This window comes from Ailuropoda melanoleuca, chromosome 15 (genome assembly GCF_002007445.2).
Source record: "Ailuropoda melanoleuca isolate Jingjing chromosome 15, ASM200744v2, whole genome shotgun sequence".
In the NCBI taxonomy this organism is placed as follows: domain Eukaryota; kingdom Metazoa; phylum Chordata; class Mammalia; order Carnivora; family Ursidae; genus Ailuropoda; species Ailuropoda melanoleuca.
In genome coordinates this window covers 23,919,145-23,942,743 of record NC_048232.1, presented here as the reverse complement: position 1 = coordinate 23,942,743, position 23,599 = coordinate 23,919,145, and the positions used below count along the sequence as shown (strand labels likewise).

The window sequence follows — 23,599 nt, the reverse complement described above, 5'->3', positions numbered from 1 at the left end:
TCGCAAATGACAATACTTCATACTTTTCAATGGCTGAAAAGTACTCCATTGTATAGTATACCGGTGGTGGTGGTGGTGGTGGTGTGTGTGTGTATAAGATAGACACACATGCACACATATATCCCACAACTTCTTTATCCATTCATTGATGGACATTTAGATTTTTTTCCCTCCATATATCTTGGATATTATAAACAATGCTGCAGTGAACATGGGAGTGCATATATATTTTTGAATTAGTGTTTTTATTTTCTTCAGATAAATACTCAGGTGGAATTGCTGGCTCGTAGGGTAGTTCTATGGGGAGGGGAATGTTACACTTTTTTTTTTTTTTTTAGACATATTTATTTTAGAGTGACAACATGTGAGCAGGGGAGGGGCAGAGGAAGAGAATCTCAAGCATACTCTGTGCTAAGTGTGGAGCCTGACTTGAGGCTTGAACTTAGGACCCTGAGATCATGACCTGAGCCCAAACTAAAAGTTGTACTCTTAACCAGCTGAGCCACCCAGGTGCCCCTGTTACACTTTTTTTTGTACAGTTCTGCAGTTCAGAGGAGAGATCTAGAATATTTATGTGTATATGAATGGCAGTTTAAACTTGAATGTGGATGAGTTTGTCAAGGAGAGGTTATAAAGTGGAGAGAACCTAGGACCGAACGCGGAGGCATTGCATCTGTAAGGTGACCTTGCAAAGGACACAGAAATGAGTGTTCAGGGAGTTAAGAGCAAACCACGGTGAGTGTTGGTCCATGTTTTTTTACCCTCCGGTGAAATTTCAGTATTTTCTGTGGAGTTACGAATCCCCAAACTTAATTCCATGTCAGTCAGAATTTAGCTAAAATTTGTACTAAATAAACTTCTGCTGTTAGAAAAGGAAAGAGTTTATTTTAAAAAAGAGCTTATTTATTTTTAAAAAGATTTATTTATTTATTTTGGAGAGAGAGAGACAGCGAGCATCCCCCCCATCTTAACCATTTTTAAGTGTTCAGCTCTGTAGTGTTAAGTACATTCAAAGTTTGTACAACAAATTTTCAGAATTCTTTTCATCTTGCAAAATTGAAAATCTGTATCCAGTAAACAATACCTCCCATTGCCCTCTCTCTCCAGACTCTAGCAACCAAAATCCTACTTTGTCTCTATGAACTTTACTATTCTAGGTACCTCATATAAATGTAATCATGTAATATTTGTCCTTTCATGACTGGCTTATTTCACTTGGCATAATGTCCTAAAGGTTCATTCATACTGTAGCATGTGTCAGAATTTATTAACTTTTTAAGGCTGAATAATATAATACATAGTATGTATATACCACACTTTATTATTTATTCTTCCATCAAAGGCACTTGGGTTACTTTTGCCTTTTGCCTCTTGTGAATAATGCCACTATGGACACAAGTGTGCAAATATCTCCTTGGAGATCCTGTTTTCAGTTCTTTGGGTATATATCCAGCAGTGGAATTGCTGAGTCATATGATTATTTTTAATTTTTTGAGGAGCCACTATGCTGTTTTCCACAGAACCTGTACTATTCTACATTCCCACAAGCAGTGCGCAAAGTGTTTCAATTTCTCCATATCCTTGTCAACACTTGTTATTTTCTGTTTGTTCTTTGAGGATGGTAGCCATCCTGATGGGTATGATATCTCATTGTGGCTTTTTTTTTTTTTTTAAGAGAGTGGTGGGGGGGCGAGAGAGAGAGAAGAAGAAAGAGCAGGAGGAGAGGCTGAGGGGGGGGGGACAGATTCTAGAGCCAGCATGGAGCCCAATATGGGGCTTAGTCTCACAACTTTGAGATCGTGACCTGAGCCAAAATAAAGAGAGGCTTACCTGACTGAGCCACCCAGGTGCCCCCATCTCATTCTGGTTTTTGATTTGAATTTCCCTGATGATTTAGTGATGTTGAGCATCTTTTCATGAATTTATTGGCCATTTGTATATCTTCTTTGGAGAAAAGTCTAACCAAATCTTTTGTCCATTTTTGAATCCATTTGTTTGTTTCTTGTTTTTGCATTTGTTGAGTTGATTTTTGAGGAGGTTGTTATAGCATTCAGCAATACAAGATGCCTGTGGATGGTAGGGAGTATGGAAGGCCATCAAATACCTTGACTAATAGCCCATGTTAGTGACTTACAGAATAAAAACGTATCATTCTTGCAAATCATTTGGAAAGTGAAAAACATAGCACAGATTAGCGTCAAGGGTAACACTGGTGTGGCTGGAGTCAGCTGATTGGGCTGGAATTAGCAATATCATACCTGAGAAGGTGTCATCAATGGTAAGGCACCACTAATAGCCTGAAGAGGGGGGGTCAAAGATCTGATGTAACCAGTCTGTCAGTAGCAAGAGTTGTGGCCTCTGTCATGTGAGGTAAATGGGTTTTATGGGAATTACAGGTGTGGGATGTAGTGGTTGCCTCTGTATCAGGAATATAGTTAAGAGTCCTTTACTCTGTCTGTCTTCTGTGATGGTAATGTGTTGATAGATCCTTCAGCAGTAATGGCAGTCTGGGCAGTACAGGCCCAATCAGCAGCTTCATTCCATGTAGACAATGGTCCCTTACCATGGGCATCTGTATTTATGACCTAGATGATCTGATCAGCAACTGCAATATGTCCCCACAGTTTATGGCTAGTTTTTAATGTCAGTCTGTAGTTTTCCAAGTGGTAGACCAAACAGCTAGGTCATTACTAACAGACTCAGAGTCAGTAAAAATATAGCAAGGTTTATGAAGAGGAGTATTGGTCAAATCTATGAGAACATCCTTGAATTCTGCCCACAGAGCAAAGCAGCCACACCCATTTTCAGCTCTGTGTAGCTGGCCCTGAAATTGAACAGCATAGCCGGCCATTGAACACCATAGGGTTTCAGTGTAATTGAATCATTCATTAGTGAACCAGGCTGAGGCATTTATGGGACCCTCTGTGAATTAGGGGCCTCAATGAGCCAGGAACTTTGGTTTAGGTAGAATGGAGGGTAAAATTTCCCCAAAGGGATAACTGCCACTTTTTTATTTAAAGCTGAAATACTATAGGGGCCAGGCTGGTTGCATTCTTGAGTGTACCACTTTAATGTGATAAGAGAAGCTTGTTAGGCTCTTACCACCTTATTAGTCATTGAGTTTGAGTTGACCCATCCTCAACTGGGGAACTTCAAAAAGAGTGCACCTGGTGGCTATGTCAGGGAGGCATTGAATCCAAAAACCAAGGGACACTTTGGTGGAGGCTGCTTTTCTTGCCAGAGGCTCCAGTCAGTAAAATCATCTGTGTGTAGAGACTTGTATACAAAGGGGTCATGAAGATTTTGGGGTGCTAAGCTATCAGTTCTTTCTACACGGGCTCTTCCCAGAGGCATAATCCCCTCTGGCACTTAGGAGCATTCATAGTACAGGCATGTAAAATACCAGCAAATTATACAGTCACAACAGTAATACATTGAATTGGTCCAAAGATACCAACTGAAAGTATGAGTTACTCTTTCCCTGCTGTGTATCCCAACCAAACGTTGGTAGCTGAAAGCATGTATCCTCTCCCTCTGCATGATGGGAAATGAAGGTGATGTGGGCTCCTGTATTTAATAAAGCCATAAAATTTTGAGTCCCTCCTCTTCTGAGTGTTCTAGCATACCTGGGTGTGTTTGATTTTAAATTTCCCTTGGGAACTAGGAAAACTCATCTCCATCCCCAGTCATCTTTCTCTGTAAAGCAGCTGAGGCTGGGCTGTGGGGAGATTGGGAGAGAGCAGCTCTGCACCCATAAACAAGGTGCATTTCCTTTCAGTTTTGAGCAGTGCTCCAGCTGCATGCTGAGCAGTCGAATAAACCTGTGGTATTTTTGATCCACCCAAAGTCCCATGTTCTGTGGCAAGGCCATCAATACTGACATTCAGCAGCTATAGGGACATTGCTTTCTGACCAGGGAAATGAGCTTGTGCCCTTTGCATGCCTTGGGCTAAGAGTTGCACAGTTGACAGCGTTGTTCAGGAGTCTACCTAATGTAGGCTATTTGGTGCTCCATTGTCAAGATATCTCTTAAATTCTTGCTTGATTTCAGCATAAGAATTAGGAGTGTTTTCTAAGGTTAGAAGGTCTGACAGCAAGAATTTATCCAGATTTCCTTGGGCAAGTTTCTCATTCTCTAGTGAATCACCTTCATCATCATTTTAAACCCAGTTCAGTACAGTAAGAGCCTGCGGACTATTCAGTGCCCACAGTAGTTTCTCTTAGTGAAATTTCTGGGATGAGTTGGGGAGGGTGATGGGCAAAGCTCTCTTGTAGCAGGCAGGACCCATTGCCAAAAAATGCTGAGGTCTTTTACTCTTTTTTTTTTTTTTAAGATTTATTTATTTGAGAGAGGGGAGGGAAAGAGAGAGAATGTGGTGGGGAGGGACAGAGAGAGAGGGAGAGAGGGGATCCCAAGCAGGCATCCCATAGAGCGTGGAACCCGATGTGGTGCTAAATTCCACAATCATGAGATCATGACCTGAGCTAAAATCAGGAATTGGACACTTAGCCGACAGCCACCCAGGTGCCCCTCTTTTACTTATTTTGAATGGATTGAACGTTGACAAAATAGACTGTAGGAGGGTCTGAGCAATAAGATAGTTAGCTGTTGTCATCTTTTTTAGTAAGCATTATGTGTCCCATCCCCACATCTCCTAAGCAAAATAGACGAAGTTCTGAAGATTCTTGTGGTTCTGACCAGAGTGGTTGCAGTTTTTCTCCTTTGGCACCCAGTGTAACGTTGGGCATAATGTTATCTGAAGAAACAGTCCTTTGTGTTCCCCACTCCCTCTGCCAGGTAAATCTTAGTACCAGTTGTTCACAGGGCAGACCTGCTGAGGCCAACTGTCAGGTTGATGGAAAGTTGACAGTAACTGGGGCATCATTCAGACTTCCATCTTTGAACCTGCAAAATGATATTCAACCTGAAACTACATCCTCAATTTAGCCTTTATTAATAAATACGCAGTAAATTGGAGGACCACTCATTGCTTTGTTGACCATCCCATTTGGTCAGCACGTTCACTCACGATTCCCACGGACTTACATTGATTCCTGTTAACTGGTCTTTCTGTTTCTAAAAACTCTGTCAGTATTCTATCCTCATTGCCAAAACTGTCAAAAATTGTGAAGAGTTTAAGATTTTACCCTTTGTGCAAAGCTAAGAAGTTAGCCTGCCACAATTTCATAGATACTATTAAAGACATGAGACTCTTGGACAAGATTCAGGATGTCATCGCTCATGGCAGTAGCAGTAGCCAGTGTCAGCATTTGTGCTAGATAACTAGCTACAATTTCCTTAGGATACTGAAAAGAGAGCCAAGTGATGTCTACACGGAGTTGGGTACATTACAGGAAAGGAAGTCCCAGCTTAGGGGACCAGATCATTTATAATGGGCAATAAGCCTTCCTGACCTTTGCCCCAGGGCTGACATTATTTTTATTACACTGGACAGTAAACAAACCTACCTTTTGCTCTCCAGAAGACACTGTATCTTCTAAGGCTATTTACTGTATAAATATCCAGGACAGAGGGAGCCGTGTCTTTTCTTAAAAGATGTGCAAAAATGCTAGACACTGAAGGGGAGTTGTCTCTCTCAACCTTGTTTTGGAGTTGGAAGAACATTTTTGATTACAGGTTCTTTCCCAATCAATTTTTTAAATTCTGGAAATAGAATCTTAAACAAACATTAACATATTAAACTTGCTTTTTTTTTTTTTTTCTGACAATACCCCTACACCCCGTTTGGTTCACATCCTTGCTTCTCCACCTAGACTACTACCATCATTGCCTCCTACCTGGTCTCACTGCCAGTGCTCTTGTTCTTTCTGTCCTCAACACCTCTACCAAAGGGATTTTTCTTTTAAGATTTTTATTTATTTATTTATCTATTTATTTATTTATTAATGAGAGAGAGGAAGAGAGATAGAGCACGAGCAGAGGGGAGAAAGAGAAAGCCCCAGACATACGGCTCGATCCCAGGACCCTGGGATCATGGCCTGAGCCGAAGGTAGACGCTTAACCAACTGAGCTACCCAGGCGCCCCTACTGTCTAGTTTTAAATGTTGGCAACTAAAAAAACAACAAAAAATTTTTTAAGCCATAAAGGCTGGTATTAGGTAGGTTGCATAATTCCAGTTCATAACCTCTGCTCTAACTTACCATCTTTTCTTTTATACTTATTCTTTTTATACTTATTCTTTTACTTATTTATTCTTATACTTATTCTTTTATACTAACGTGAATAATTGCCTTGAATAATTTCCATATTTACCTCTTCTATTCATCCATAAAAACCTACAGATTCTATGTAAAGTCTTTAAGTGAGCCCTTCTCGACCTAGTTAGGTATCTTGGCTCTGAACACCTTTGGAGTAGTTTCAAATACACTGTGCATATGTCACTACAGCACTTACCTCATTGTGTTGTAATTATTAATTTTCTTCCTGGTCTGCATCCTCAGTAAATAAAGTGTAAGCTTCTCAGAGCAGGACCTCTCTCCCTTTCCATACATACTGAGTTTTTGGGAATGAAACTTGCTTTCCTGGAAATTGTCTTTGAACCAAATCCATTAAATCAGTTGATGCTTTTAATCATCTTTAGATATTCCCTGTTTTGAGCCTCAGGGACATTAATTTCTTTAATTTTGAAGGGAAAGATATAGTATTCACTGGAAAATAGACATGCAATACCATCCTGTGGTCCAACCTTGTATGTGGCCCACTATATATGGACATTATTTTAATTTACTATGCCTAATATTTTCTTTGTTCAAATTTAAAATACAGACCGTGGACATTCATAAAGAGAAAGTGGCTCGGAGAGAGATTGGTATTTTGACAACAAATAAGAATACATCAAGAACTCACAAAATAATAGCACCTGCAAATATGGAGCGTCCTGTAAGGTATATTCGGAAACCTATTGACTATACAGTTCTGGATGATGTGGGCCATGGTGTCAAGGTAAGCGTTTTTATATTGTATTAACTTGAAATAATTTATCCAGTAAATATTTTGGATAGGAAATAGGGTAATAAAAATAATTTTCTTAATAGATTCTCTTAGCTAGTAACTAACATTACAATTTTCAAAGAACATTAATATTACTTATAAGAATTTTATCTGTGGAATAGGCTGTATTCAAGACAATAAAACTTACTTAACATGGCTATTCATCAAATAAGCCATTCGAATCCTAGACCAATATTACAAATTTTATTTTGAATACCATGTCTTGCTTTTACTACTCAATGAATATTTAAAAATAAAAAAATTATGTGCTTTACAGAGTTGGTTTAGAAAATAATTTGTAAATACTTTAAAGCTTTTATTTAAAAATATGTATATATATTAGTACATCTATGTAGATGTGACTATAATTCTAGCAACCTATGAAAAATAAAAACTTATATGTATTTTGTTTTGTGTACCACCCCCTCCTTTTCCCCCTCCCCTCCCCCAGTAGGCTTTTAGGAAAGAGAAGTTTTGTTGCCCATGTTTATTTCTTAGCATGGCAGAATTAGTTGCTCTTGGATTCGGTAGCTTGTCAACTTCTTAGGTGTTTGTGGGTCATTTTGCAAACCTACTGAATGACCTGAATTCTTCAGCCATTTCTGCTCAGGCTTCTTGTTTGTTTGTTTTATTCTTACCCAGAGGATGTGGCTAGGCTTGTAAAAAAGCTTAAATTCAATTTTAATTTAAGATATTTTAGAGTAGATTGAGCTACAGGATTTGAATATTGAGAGATATAAAGAGAAGAACTCTTTGTATTAACTGCCTTAGGATTAAAATTTATATGTATACACATATACCTGTACATGCATGTGCATACACACACTCGTACTCACTTCTTACCTTTTGGCCTAGTTTTGAGTTTTCTTTCTTTCAAAATAATATACATGCATAAAAAACATTCTGTCACCATCTTAGCAGTAAATATCCTCTATTATGCCTCCATTAATAATTATATTTAATAGTTTAATACACAGTACTTAGAGTAGAAGATGAAAGCAAATTTTACAAGGAAATTTTGCATGAGACTGTTTCATTATATATATATAAATGGGAAGTGTAAATGCCATATAATATATTGAAAATATGCAGATGTGAATTTTGGCAGTCTACTTTCTGTAATATGGATATTGACATGGGTTTTTTCTTTTTTTAACTTTTTTTTATCGTGGCAGAATATACATAAAATTTACCATTTAACATTTTAAGCATACAGCTCTGTGGCACTAAGTACATTTATATTGTACAGGTAATTTTTTATTTTTATTTTTTTACTCTGTTAAAATTCTGAGTTTATTTCACATGTATGTACAGGTTATTTTTAAGTGTATTTTTTACTAGGAATAGGAGAGTGGGTGGTCTGTGAGAACAATATATTTTAGAAGCTGATATGTGGCATATTTGTCCATATTTTGTTTCTGTGATATACAAATACATGCACAATTTTTTCCCCCAGTTGTCTCCTTGCCACTCTATTTCTCCTGTTTTCTGATTTCTCTGAAAGATCATTGCCAGCTTAATTAAATATTTCTAGAGCACAGTTAGAAGTATGTGGAAGTTAGAAATTAGGGTAGTAGTTAATGAACAAATGCTAGGGCCAAAATTATGAGAAGGAAAAGAGAGAAGCTATACTTAGTTATAATTCTAGAATTATTTTCTTATCTTTCATCTGCCACTTTCCTATTTAGTAGTTTGTTTTCCTACTGATTGGTAAGAGTTCTTTTTTCTGTTAAGGAAATGAGCTTATATATTGGCAGATATTTCTTCATACTGCTTTTTGACTTTTGACTTTGATGTTTGGGTATTTTAAAAAAAATATATACAGATTTAAAAAATTGTATCCAAATATATTAATATTTTCTTATAGCTGCTAAGTTTCATGTTAAGGTTGCTACACTCTGAAATTAATATTCCATCATTTTCTTTTGTGATGTAAATTTCAGGGTTTTGGTATTTGTGTTATTTAAATAATATTTATTATGTTAAAGCATTTTATGCTGTGAAGTAGATGGTTACGCGTAAGTTTGGCAGGAATTAAAAATATGGAGGGGCCCCTGGGTGGCTTAGTCGTTAAGTGTCTCCTTTTGGCTCAGGGCGTGATCCTGGTGTTCTGGGATTGAGCCCCACATCAGGCTCTTCCACTGGGAGCCTGCTTCTTCCTCTCCCACTCCCCCTGCTTGTGTTCCCTCTCTCGCTGTCTCTCTCTCTCTGTCAAATGAATAAATAAAATCTTTAAAAAAAATATGGAAAAAATATCTTAAGTCTGATTTGACTTTTGGAAATAGTGTAAGATATGGAGAATCCTAGCGTAAGGAAAATACCAGAATATATACATAAAGGAGAATGGAAAGAAGATGAACCTTATAAGAGAGCACAAGTTTTCAGAGTAAGCTATAGAGCAGAGAAGACCTGAATACTTAGTAGAGACATTAACATTTTTTTTTTTAAGGATTTTATTTTTTTGAGAAAGGGAGAGCACGAGTGGCGTGGAGGGGTGGGCAAGGACAGAGGGAGAGGGAGAAGCAGACTCCCCACTGAACAAGGAGCCCAACGCAATGCAGGGCTGAATCCCAGGACCCTGGGATCATGACCTGAGCTGAAGACAGACGCGTAACCAACTGAGCCACCCAGGCGCCCCTAAATTTACTTTTAATTAAGAGTTTTATAACCTGGTTCATAATTTACAAAGAACTGACTTTCAGTGTGTGTGTTTTTAAGCCTCAAAAAGGCCATGTGATCTAGGAGTTGTTATATTTTATTAGTAGAGACACTAAAGATTTACAGTATGTACATAGGAATGATATTTTTTTTTGAAGGTTTTGCTTGTATTAAACAAAGGAGTAAGCTAATGAGTCATATATCAAAGAAGGGATTGGCTGGCCTTATAGACTTTCAGCACCTATGGTATACAAATTATGATTTACTTAGGGCCAGAAGATAGGGAGGAATCAAAGAGAATTCTGTTGTTTTCAACCTAAGATTCCAGGGAAATGGTAAAGTGGCTCATCCATAAATGTAAATGTTAAAGAAATGAAGTGAGATTTTAAGGAAATAAAAGTCTAGTTTGGATGCATTTTGGGGACATTTAAGTGGAAAAATCTTGTAGGTTGCTAGCAATTACAGTATTCTAAGCTGAAAGATACAGATTATTTTCTTTTAACACTCTCAAACTGAAACACTTCTGAATACATAAATACACGCTTGATAGAAGAGGCAGGGCTCCATATAAAGTTAAAGGTTACACCATTGCATAGTCAGAGTTCAGCTAGAATTTTTATTCCCAAATTCTCCATTCATTCTTTCAGTTGGGATCAGTTTATACTTGAATGTTATTTTTTTCCCCCTCTCGTTCACTTGAAACAACAAATGAGGGAAGATGTGTGGTCATATTTAGAATATTTCCAAGTTTAGAATAGGATAGTATTTAGCATATTGTAGTGCTATCAAATTAGCATATCTTATTTCCAAGGATGATAATGTTACTCAGGCTTACAGTTTCTAAATCGAGGTGTGATATGTAGCAGCGAGGTAGGATTCCAGACCTTGATAAAAACGAGCAATATCAGTCTAAACAAATATTAACACCAAAATTCTGGCATAATTTCTGGAAATGAGAATATATCTAAGACAAAGTACATTCCTCCTTTGGTTGACTTTTGTAATATTGCCTTTATGGTCACCTGAAAAATGATAGATTCATATTTAGAAGGGCAAATATTAAAGAATATATACACGGTTAGGCTGTATGACCTTAAGATATTTCTTAAGTGGCATAGTACAAGTAGTGATGCTTTAGGACTATATGGAGTATTTCATATTATTTATAGTACATTACTGCATATACAAGCTAGTCATCTTTCATAGAAGTAGCCTTTAGGATCAAAGCAATCATTCTTCAGTTTTGAATGTTAGTTAAACTGGTTCAGAAGAAAACTTAGAACTAAATCAACCTATAACTTCCTAGTATTGTTGGCCTGCTCAGATTTAGATTCGTAAGTTACAAATGAGAGGGTTGCTAGACCCTGTTTGTTTATGCCTTTGTTAGAATCTGGCTAAGCTGCTACTGTGCATAGTTGTTTTGTTTTAAACATCAGGGTGCTAGGTCCTTTTCTGAATTTGGAAGCAACATGTGATTTTGAATTTTAACATTTACAGTTTATCAGTTTTTAAAATACCATATTACCAGTCATCTAATGAATACTTGGGCATTGATCAGTAAAGCCTTACTCTTGTACACTGATGTTAAAGTAGCCTTATGTTGAATGTGTTAGGTGTTTGTGTTTAAATCAGTGTTTATCATCTGTGATTCAGTTGATTAGTTTCATAGGATAAAATACTAACCTAAGACATTATTGGACCTGCATGAGATTGGCATAATTAAGTGGTGGTTTCCTTTTGAATATATTCTTTTGAAAAATATTTGATACACGTGAATATTTCCCTACTGCTGTTGGATATTTTTTCTTTATGGAATATTTGAAATATGGCTGGGTAAAAGCTTAATAACATGAATTGAATAACTACAAATGTGAATGTGTCCTATCAGATATAATTTATTTAGAATTAATTTCTACTTTTTCCCCCCTTTTTTTGCCAACGTAAAGTGGCTAAAAGCCAAGGTAAGAGATACTACTTATCGTTTGATCCACAGTATTACCTCTATATTGATAGAGGCTGCAGAGCCACTAAAATTTGAAAACTCTTCCTATGTCTGTCTGCTTTTTTCCCATAGGATTTATGTAGATTAAATAAACTCAGTTCAAATCAGCAACATTTAGCTTGGATGTGTTAATATATCAAAGATATATTGACATCTGCATTTATATAGGAACATTAATTTTGCTAACATTGCTTTGCTCAGTTTTTGATAGTTGCCTTGCTTTTATTGACTTACAATTAGGAGGTTTTCCAGACATATATGACTTTGTTACTGAATTAAGATAAAGATGATTTTTATCTTAATGAATATTTTAGCGACTTCACACTGAGATTTGTAGCTTTTATTCATGTACACATCTAAAAAATTTTTGGGAAATCCAGTATTTGAATGCAGATAAGCTTGATCTCAGTGAACACGTTTAACAATAAAATAATGTAGAAAATCCAGTAATCACACCTGTATTTGTCATAAATTGGTATGAATAGCACAGGATAATAGGAGAAAAGCCAAGTGCAAATGGTTTCTTGACTTTTTAAAATGTAGTACCAAAGTCTGTTATTAAAACTGTCTGGGAATCCTTACTTCACATTCTGATATTTAAAAAAATAATAATACATGATGTCAAAACACCAACAGAACAATTTGATATAAAAATAAAAGCTTTTCTTTCCACATTTTAGCATGGAAATAACCAGCCTGCAAGAACTGGCACACTGTCGAGAACAAATCCTCCTACTCAGAAACCACCAAGCCCTCCCATGTCAGGCCGGGGAACATTGGGGTAAGAATTCAGCTACATTTTACAAGAAAATCCATATGTGAAAGAAAAAGATGTTTCTATGACTTAAGTAAGTGTATGGGTCCTTGCCGGGGGACTCTCTCATTGTGAACTACCTTTTGCAAATTCATTTTGGTTCCTATTTCCTTGAACAGAATCCAAAATAAATCTGCTTGTTTTATAATATTCTCTATAGTCTGTACTAGAAAGGTTCTTTTGTATATGTGTAAATAAGCATTATTTATTTTTTTAATCTTCTAATTAATTTTTTGGGGAAAAAATAAGTCTAGCCTAAGTTTATTTCTAATGAAATTGCTGGAGGATTCCATATGGTGCTTTCACATGTGGTAACAATATTCATATTGCAAGACTGATTAAGTGGTGTATTTTATGTAGTTCAGCTTCATAGCCTGCAGATCTTCTTGGTACCTAAGACTTAGGGATTCTACCTGGAGTACTCTTAACTGTGTTTCTGCTGGTAATCTGAGTGCCCTTCAAACTTGAGCTTTGGGGGTAGGCCAGTTGGAGAAATAGAAAAGGTAACAGTTGGTGGCTTCTTCTTTCTCAGTTCTCAGTGCAATGAAAATATTGAATAGTTGGTAAGACATTTCTGAAAGATTATTCACCTTATCATAGGAAGGCAAATAGTAGATTCTCATTTTTGGTAGAGGGGCGAGGAATCATTATTTTATAGTAACGGGGATTAATCAACATTTTTACAGAATTTTAGTTTCCATTTTCATTCTGTAAATCCCTAGCCCCTGAAAAAAACATATGAAGTTATTAAATAGAAAAGTTAAAAACATTTATTGAGAAATACATAGCATTACATAGGATCAGAATGTACTCATTTATATATTTCTACACTGAGGTAGGAATAAATTGCAGGGGAGATACTTCGTTTTTATAATATACGGGGACAGTGGCTTGTGTGTGGGTCACGGAGCTGGGAATAGTGTATAATTCAAAATTGAATATTACTGAGCATTTAAAAAATTATAATTATTTTTAGAAATAAGGTTAGAACTTTTAAATCACCCTTTCCTATGGTTTTAATAAGAAAAAGTAACAAACTTTAGTTTTTGTGTAGAGTAACAAAATTTATATACCCCAATTAATTTTTTTAAACAAAACTTATTATAAATTAAAGAAAAAAAATTGTGTTATACTTGTTTACAAAGAAACAATCACAAATTTTGGGGAAAATACCACTTAATCTTTCTTATTCGTTATTCCTTTCTCTGTTATGCTTCTTTAGACGAAATACTCCTTACAAAACCCTGGAACCTGTTAAACCCCCAACAGTTCCTAATGACTACATGACAAGTCCTGCTAGGCTCGGAAGTCAGCATAGTCCAGGCAGGACAGCGTCTTTAAACCAGAGACCCAGGACACACAGGTAAACCTTTAGGCGGTGTCTTTGAATACCTGCGAGTGGGGGTTATTGACTGGTGACAAACTCCTGTAAAGTTGCTGAGTAAAGCATTGCTCTAATGCTAATACAGAATGTAAAAGATGAGGGGTAATAACATTGTATATGTTACTGTAAATGAATTTATGCCATAATTCCTCTGTTTTTTAGGTTTTAAGTAGTTTTATACTAATTGCAGATTTGCCACTATGTTTTCTTTTTTGATGGAGGTATAAATGTATATTTGGATCAAGGCCTAAAGAATGGTTTTTAAGGGGCCCCTGGGTGGCACAGCGGTTATGCGTCTGCCTTTGGCTCAGGGCGTGATCCCGGCGTTATGGGATCGAGCCCCACATCAGGCTCCTCTACTGTGGGCCTGCTTCTTCCTCTCCCACTCCCCCTGCTTGTGTTCCCTCTCTCGCTGGCTGTCTCTATCTGTGTTAAATGAATAAATAAAATCTTTAAAAAAAAAAAAAAGAATGGTTTTTAAAACAGTTATTTAAATAAGATCAAGGCAGCCACTCAAATATTTTTGGATAAAAGGTGAACTATCAGAAATTATACAACATGATTGAAACTTTATGAATAAGGTTAGGAGAAAAAAGACACCTTAAATCTGAGGAAGAATTTTGTTAAGAGAGTTGCTATACATGAATATGTAAGTTTTTTTAAAAAACTTCTAGAAATCACCTCCCCAGTGGATTTTTTAAAAACGTGATTATGGAGCATGATGTATATTCAGAAAAGCGTACAGTCTATTAAGTATACAACTTGATGGTTTAATACAAATTGAATATACCCACATAACCATCCCCAGATCAGAAAATGGAATATTACCAGCAGCCCCAAAGGTCCCCCTCAGGCTCTTTCCCAATTATAGCCTCTACTTTCTTTCCCCAGAAGTAGCCACTCCATGTTTGGGTACTTTTATAAAGTCAGACAAATTTATTGTAAAACTTAATTTTTATTATTATTATTGTTATTATTAGCTTAACTTTATAGCTTTAATTTATTCTTCAGTTTTATCTATCACTTAATAACTTGTATATTTGGATCAAGGCCTGAAGAATGGTTTTTAAGGGGCCCCTGGGTGGCACAGCGGTTACGCGTCTGCCTTCGGCTCAGGGCGTGATCTCGGCGTTATGGGATCGAGCCCCACATCAGGTTCCACATCAGGAACCTCTCTTTACCTTGACTTTTAGGTTGGTATTTAGAGAAATTAGGCAAAATCATTTGGGGGGGGTTCAATTAAGTAGGGTATGTCAGTCCTCTTAGGTGCTATGTAATGGAAATTTGTTGTTATTGCTACTGTTAATAAATAAAATTTTTATATTGATATCTGCAGTTACTGTATCAGGTCATCAGTTTCAGTGAGGACCAGATTTTTATGTGTGTGTTTGTTTTTGAATAATAATTCAAAGCATGGTTTTTCTCTCTAGTATTAATAGTTTAATCATATTCAACAACCAGTTACTGAGAGTTACTTCATTAGGTACTAGGGATATGACCGTAAGGTATAGTTTAATTTTCCAGAAGCTCATTCTGTTAGAACAGGGATTGACAAACTTTTTAATAAAAGGCCAGATTGTTAATATTTTAGGATTTGTGGGCCATATGGTCTCTTGCAATTACTCAGCTCTGTCATTGCAGCATGGACAGCACATAAGTGAATGAGCATGGCTGCATTCCAGTCTAACTTTGTGTATGGAACTGAAATTTGGATTTCATGTGATTATAATGTGTCATGAAATATTATTCCTCTTTCAATTTTCTTCAACTATTTAAACATGAAAAGAATATTCTAGAAAAGAAAAAAGAAAATACCAGGGGCGCCTGGGTGGCTCAGTCGTTAAGCGTCTGCCTTCGACTCAGGTCATGATCCCAGTGTTCTGGGATCGAGCCCTGCATTGGGCTCCCTGCTCAGTGGGAAGCCTGCTTCTCCCTCTCCCACTTGCCCTGCTTGTGTTCCCTCTCTCACTGCTTCTCTGTCTATCAAATAAATAAATAAAACCTTAAAAAGAAAAAAAATTTTAGCTCACAGGTTGTAAGAATTGGACTCAGGGCCAGATTTGGCCCATGGGCTCTAATTTTCTAACCCCCATGTGAGAAACAGGGCATATAGGCCAATAATTGTAGAAGAGCATAATAAGTGCAAAAACTTCATATGCCTGTGATGCAGTGCTGGCACAAATCAGGATATTGATCACCTGGTTTGAGGGAGTAGGGAGTCCTTCACAGTCAAGCAATTTATGATATATAAACAGCTTGCTCTCTTTTTCTTTTTCTTCCATTAACATATGATAATGTAATTATAGAATAATCATATTGGAGAAAAAATATTTTACCTAAGCAGCACAAGTCTTTACTCTCTTCAGTTTCTGGGCCTGTTGGGACAGTGATTTGGTTTTTAAGACAATATGGAGCCTAAGGTTACACATCACATGTATACATGTGCATACATGTACACGCACATGTTACTAAAACAACTGGATAGTGTGAGGTCATATGCCTAAAGGGACTATAAAGCCATAGGAATCAGAATAATAAGGAATTGGTTAGAGTTTAACAGTATCGACTCTTCTAGAGTGCCCAATGCTGAAGCTTCACTTTTTTGTTGTTGTTGTCGTTGTTGTTTTATTCATTTTCCAGAAAGCTTTCCTGTTTTATCACCATTCTTTGAGATGGGATGGAGATTTTGGTACTAATTCCAGACTAAAAATGGTTACACTTTTTATTAACTTCCATTACATCTTATACATTTTCTTTTGTGGCATCCATCATGCTATTTTTTAACATCTATGTTCCCATTCTCATCTGTGAGCTCCATGGCAACATGGTTCATGTCTGCTTTAGTTAGTGCTCTTCATAGTAGGTTTTATTTATTTATTTATTTATTAAAGATTTTATTTATTTGACAGAGATAGAGACAGCCAGCGAGAGAAGGAACACAAGCAGGGGGAGTGGGAGAGGAAGAAGCAGGCTCATAGCGGAGGAGCCTGATGTGGGGCTCGATCCCATAACGCTGGGATCACGCCCTGAGCCGAAGGCAGATGCTTAACCGCTGTGCCACCCAGGCGCCCCTCATAGTAGGTTTTAAATAAACTTTTGTTGGGTCATTGTTCTCTAAGATTTTATTGGTCATTCATTTCTCAATAGGATGATCTCTTCAGATGGTTCTGTGTGCTATGTTATGACTACACTGATTTCCAGTAGTTTGAGAAATAGAGTAAAACACAAGAACCACTTTAAGTATTAGGGTTAAAATTGTATTGAATAGTTTTATAAACTTTTTATGTATTTAACACACACACACACACACACACATAAAAGGAGTATTTAGTGGCTTTGAATTTGTCTTTGGATAAATCTCTAGAATGGCTATTTTCAAATTTGTTTCTTTGCAGTGGAAGCAGTGGAGGGAGTGGAAGTCGAGAAAACAGTGGAAGCAGCAGTATTGGCATTCCCATCGCCGTGCCTACACCTTCACCGCCCACTGTTGGACCAGGTATGTTGTATATTAACCTGTTGTAATATGTGCTGGAACTTACGAGCTCTATTATGAAAGTCTGAAATAGTTATATTAGATAAAATTTACCTATTAAATTTATGTGATTGTTGCTAGAAGAAATGCTAACAAATTTAAGAGCATTTTTAGGGAGACTTTCACAGAGACTTTAGGATTTTACTAGCTCTTTTTGCTTACATACAAAGCATATTACATAACATTATTAAATAGTTTTTTGGCCATTTTGCTCTAGAAATACTTTCCTTGGGGCAGTGGTCAAGAATGATATTTATTATTTCAAGAGCAAACCAATATAATGTGAATTATATACCAGTGAGTTGTTTTGTTGTTGTTATTGTTTTTTAATACCAGTGAGTTTTGACGTGGCTTTGTAGGCTGTTGTCTCAACTGTGGCGTTAGCTTGTTCTCTGACTTCACTACATTTATAATATTCCATTACATACTTTAGTAAAATGCCATGAATATAAAATGGGATTAAAATAGGAAAAGTTTTTTACTCTTTAGATATAGAACAATTTAAGAAATCATTGCAGAGCATTAAATTAGTCCCTTGATTTTTTTAGTAAATGAAACAAATACTTTCATTGTTAAAAATACATATTTAATAATCAAAACTGTTAGGAAAAATTCTTAGCTTCTCAAGGAGGTTTTTGAAAAAGGAGAAAAAGCTGCTTATAAAAATGGCATATTTTACAGTGAATGCAGGTATGAACTCAATGTCCTTTTTATCTAGTAAAACGAATCATATTCGTTTGGACATGTTTTACATATGGGTGTCTTTCTTTCTTTCTTTCTTTTTTTTTCTTTCCAAAACTTTGTACTTTCTTACTGTTTCAGAATGTTTAGTTCTCTTTCTTGTCCTCTGACGTGAATTATAAACTATTTTATTAGAAAATATTTCTATCCCTTCTCCTTCTGGAGCTCCACCAGCACCACCTCTTCCACCACTTCTCCCAGTGAACACTGTGATAGGTGAGATTGCATAACCACTGGAGTGCTTTAACTTACTTTTTGTAATTCATAATAAACTCCTCTGTTAGACTGCTAGCTTTTATTAGGTTGTAGGTGGTAATACAAAGGTTTAAGTGTTAATCTAATTTACACTAATATCTTCTGGTGAAAGGCCTCTGAAGTTACACAGTTAAATGTAAAATCACATTCTCTGAAATGTGAGATGTTTTTTATGCTTAATTTGTAACCAATTTCATGTGGTTTGTATTTGTTGCTTGTTTTGATTTTTTAAGGAAAATTATAGCAGTGATTGTTCAAAAAGATATTTTTAAATTTGTAATATAGTATTTTTTTACGTGAAACTTCATTTGGAACTCCCTGGTGTATACAGTCAAAGGATTGGAGCGAAGATGTGGGACAGGAGGAGTTAAAATGGAAAAGAAAATGATGTGTGGTCGTGGGGTGCTCCTGAGGCTTTCCTGTGGATCACAGTGTAAAAAACTATGATATAGCTCAGTACTTGTGGCATCTGGGATGCCAAGAATTTTTTTTTTTTAATCAGATATTTTAAATTGTTCCTAAATTGGAGGTGACTGGATTGGGCATATTAGGAATTCACACATAGTATGAAACCATTCAGCCTAGAAATGTACAAGAGCAATAATCTGGGTAGAAATGGATAATGAAATGTTTCAAATGATAGCTGAGTTTCAGCTTGGGTGAAATAAAGTTGTCCAGCCACATCTTTTCAAAGCATTGAAAAGGGGCAAAAGGAGATAATAAAAAGAAGACCCTAATAAAGTTATTGTCAGAAATTCCATGTGACAGAAAAGTCCCCAACCTACTTATCAGGAAAATGAAAGTTAAAATCACAACGAGATACTATTTTATATCCACCTTATAAGTAGAAATGTAGAAGTGTCCTAGTACCCAGTGTTGGTGAGGATGTGTAGTAACAGGAAAGTACACTGCTGGTGGGAGTTTATTAGTTGATATACTCTCTTTGGAAAGTGATTTGTTGTTACCTAGTCAGGTTGAACAGGTTTCTACCTTAGATTTAATAATTTCATTTCTAGATTTTTTTTTAAAGATTTTATTTATTTATTTGACAGAGAGACAGCCAGCGAGAGAGGGAACACAAACAGGGGGAGTGGGAGAGGAAGAAGCAGGCTCCCAGCGGAGGAGCCTGATGCGGGGCTCGATCCCAGAACGCCGGGATCACGCCCTGAGCCGAAGGCAGATGCTTAACAACTGCGTTACCCAGGCGCCCCTCATTTCTAGATATTAACCCTAGAGTATGGCTTCTCAGAATATGGCTACAGGTCCCCTGGGGGATGCTGAGATCCTTTTTTGGAGTTTGCGGGGTCAGAACTATATTCATAATAATACTAAGACCTATTTGCCTTTTTCATTCTCATGTACAAGTATACAGTGGACGTTTCCAGAGGCTGTATGACTTACGATAGAATCATTGCTGTGACAGCTAACAGAATGTTTATTTGTATTTTGTATATTCATGTGTTTTAAAGATGTGTCAGTTTTAATTTCTAGCATAGTAATTACCTTTTGCTATAACCCACCTCTGCAAAAGCTTTTTGAGGTTCTCTAATTTTAAAGAGTGGACACTAAAACCATAAAATTTGAAAACCACTGTCCTAGAGCAGTGGCTTTGAGAGTACGATCCCCAGACCAACTGCATCATCATCACAGGGGAACTAGTTATAAATGAAAATTCTCAGATCCCATTCTAGACCTACTCACTCAAAAATTTTGAGGACTAGTGCCCAGCAGTCTGTATTATAACAAGCCCTCAAAGTGAAATTGTGATCAATGCTGAAGTTTGAGAACCAGTGTGGTAGAGAAACTCAGGAACCACATTTAGGAACGTTCATAGTAATAGCATTAGTATTAGCAGAAATCCAGATGTAACCCAAATGTTTAATCACAGTAGAATGGTTAATAAATTGTGACATGCTCACATGCAACTAAAACAACAAAAATGGATGATACAGTATTGATATGCTTACCACCGGGGATGAATCCTAAATAAAAAACAAAACAAAAAAGAGCAAGCCAGCAGCATGCATAATTACTCCATTATAAAAGTTTATAAATTATAACTTCTCTGTGTATTGTTTAAGGGTACATATATATGTGATTTAAAAAAAATCTGTAAAGAAAGAATGTTGAACACCTTTTGGGTTTTGGGATTTAGAAGGCAAAAACAGGAAGCTTTGGTGTTACTGGTAATATACTGTTTCATGGAGCTGGGTATTTATTTTATTTTTAAATTATATATAAAATATATAAAAATTATATGTAACAATTACATATAATTATACATATCAGTATATATAATATTTCTGTATATAACATAATTATGTGTATAAATCATATACCCATTGGTATTATGATTTATTACATAATAAAATATTAAAAATTCTGAAATAAGCACAGTTTGGAAATGCTGAATGGTTGGTTTTCAGTTTTAGATCACCAAGGAGAATACTTGGGTTTCATATACTTTTTATATAAGTCAGAGAAATATAAAAATCATTTTACAGAGATCTCCATTAAAAACAGCTAAAGGTTTACCTCCTAGCTCTAGCTATCCAGACCTACCTCCTAGCTCTAGCTCTCCAAACCCTAGCTATCCAAAATTTCTTATTCATGAAGGATCTTGAATAAAGTGTTATTTTTATTTATTTATTTTTTTAAGAATTTTATTTATTTATTGGACAGAGACAGCCAGCGAGAGAGGGAACACAAGCAGGGGGAGTGGGAGAGGAAGAAGCAGGATCCCAGAATGCCGGGATCACGCCCTGAGCCGAAGGCAGACGCTTAACGACTGAGCCACCCAGGCGCTCCGAGTGTTATTTTTAAAATGTGTTTCTATTTAGAAAATGAGCATTGGGATGATTCAAATAATTAGTGACTGCCTATGGCTTGGGAGCTCCAAAATGTTAAATTTATTAGCACTTTTTAAAATGAACAGCCTCTGCTGTATGGTTTTATGTAATAACTTGTATGACCTCTAGGAGAGGTTAAATTACACAACTGAATGAAAATACACTAGTTTTACTTACTCTGGTTAGATGTTTGGGTGGGGCAAAGAAGCTAACATTAATCCTGAAGTTACCTTTGGAAAGTATGGTTAACTTTAGAGGCTTTGAACTTTATTAACCTTTTAAATATTAAACTTTTGAAATGTTGGTAAAGATGATGTTGAATAAAATTTTAAGAACTGTTAGTACTTTAGTCATTCTAGATATGCATGATACTAAAAAAGATTGTTTTGGGTATAGGATGGAAAAAACCCTCCAAGTATGGAGAATGGTAATGGATTTTCTACATAAAGCTGCTTTAAAATTGTAAAATTGTTTTGCAAAGGCTAAAATTATTTACAGTTTTTTCAGTTACAAAAATTTAAGTGAAAGGGGAAGTATGTTATTCTTAAAAGTTTGGAGATATGTAACAAATCCGATACTATATATAAGTACTTTGAAACTAGAAATTGTGCTTCTCATAAGAATGATTTTGCTATCATATGTATTTGATTGTAACCACTAACACAGTAAACATTCACATAAAATATGGCAGTGTATATGGAAAATATGCTAGCCTGTTTAGATTTTATAATTTCACCTGTGCTCCTGAAGATTTGGTGATGGAAAAGGAAGTTTGTAAACCAACTGTTAATACATTCACTTTTGAAAACTGATGCGTTCCATTTCGTATTACCTTTTGGTACTTATTTTGTTGGAGAGACATAGTTCACATGTAAAACCTACATCTTCTAAAATGAAACAGAAAAAAATTATGTATAATATTAACGAAATACCATTTGGGATTCTGCTAAATTAAAAGGTTTAAGAATGTTATTTGTTGTACTTTTGTAGCTTTCCACACAGTATCTGTTTTTCCTTTTGTTTGTAACTTCAGAGAGCTATTTGTGCTTTATCTTCACTTTTCTCTTTATTTTGTGCTTTGGGCTTTAAAAAATAATACATATTTCTTACTGAGAGTCCCCCTCTCTTTGTTCTGCCATCAGAGGTCACATGTTTCTCAAGTTCTTTGTTGGTTGCTTTTGACTAATGCTTTTCCGCAGCCCCGGGCTCAGCTCCTGGTTCCCAGTATGGCACAATGACCAGGCAGATATCTCGACACAACTCTACCACTTCCTCGACATCTTCTGGTGGATACAGACGAACTCCCTCTGTGACTGCTCAATTTTCTGCTCAGCCTCATGTTAATGGAGGTCCACTTTATTCTCAGAATTCAAGTAAGCTTTTGCTTTGCAGGCGTACAGCAACATTGGAGTTCCTTTTGAAGGAAATTATTTGAAGCTGTTGTTCTTGCCAGTGATAGACAACAATTGAAACCATACTATTTCATGTTTAGTTTTGCTTTAGGAAGTCAGTCCTTGAATCCTGCCATTTTAAGAATTAGCGCTTATCACAAAAATAATTGCTTATCACTTTCAAAAAAATTCAGACTTACTGAGTATGCTTACGTACTAAAATTTAACTAATGGTTTAATATTGACATTTTTATTACTATAAATAGAACTAGAGAAGAAAAATACTGAAATTAAGCTGCGTTTATTTTTATTGGCATGTTTGAGACACTTCAGTAGCAGTGAAAGTAAGAACATTGTGAAAATTTTTCTTTTAAAGTAATACAATGAAATTGCTGGCTATCACTTTTAAGCTGTTAACCTGTACTGAAATGAGTTCAAAACCATTAAAAACATTTGTGATGCTTGCTTATTCTGTCTCTAATCACTGTTAACAGTGGGGAGGATTTTCTTCTGATTTCTTTCTCTTCATGTCAAATTGCACATCTCAACACTAACTGCAATCAATGTTTTTAAAGGCATACAGATATTTAAAGATTAGAAACTAGTTTTGGCAGGGAGTATGAATTGCCTAGGGTAATCATTAATTTCACTTTCCATGTTAAGATGCTTAATTCAAAAAGGAAAAAAAAAACCCTGACACGAGCCTGTTGTCCAGTATTTGTTACTGGCTTCAAGAGGCGAACACTGGGCATAGCCTGGAACACAATTTCCCATGTGGCGCTTGTAACTACTTTCTAGAGCTGCATGTTTTATTAGTAAAAAACACTGAGTACTACTCCCTGTGTCCCTGTGGCAGAGACACAATATCTTGGAAATACTGCTGTTACTCATTTTTCCCTAAGAAGTTGGTTTTAAGATTATTTATAATGCATATTCTGAACATGTATTTTACAGCAGAGC

The 23,599-nt window shown here is 36.1% G+C and overlaps 1 protein-coding gene across 10 annotated transcripts in view; it reads left to right on the top strand.

Annotated features, from left to right (window-relative positions):
• The window catches only part of ABI1 (abl interactor 1), a 135,418-nt gene that overhangs the window by 99,960 nt on the left and 11,859 nt on the right, over positions 1-23,599 (top strand). For 4 of the 10 annotated variants that reach the window (XM_034643837.1, XM_034643840.1, XM_002927529.4 and 1 more), the window contains 6 exons: positions 6,789-6,965; positions 11,618-11,632; positions 12,354-12,454; positions 13,710-13,850; positions 17,267-17,367; positions 22,448-22,621. In XM_034643837.1, coding sequence (XP_034499728.1) covers positions 6,789-6,965; positions 11,618-11,632; positions 12,354-12,454; positions 13,710-13,850; positions 17,267-17,367; positions 22,448-22,621 — 709 coding nt within the window. Of the gene's footprint in view, positions 1-6,788; positions 6,966-11,617; positions 11,633-12,353; positions 12,455-13,709; positions 13,851-17,266; positions 17,368-18,279; positions 18,361-22,447; positions 22,622-23,599 lie in introns of all 10 variants that reach the window. The other 6 variants (XM_034643838.1, XM_034643839.1, XM_002927530.4 and 3 more) reach the window with 4 other exon arrangements.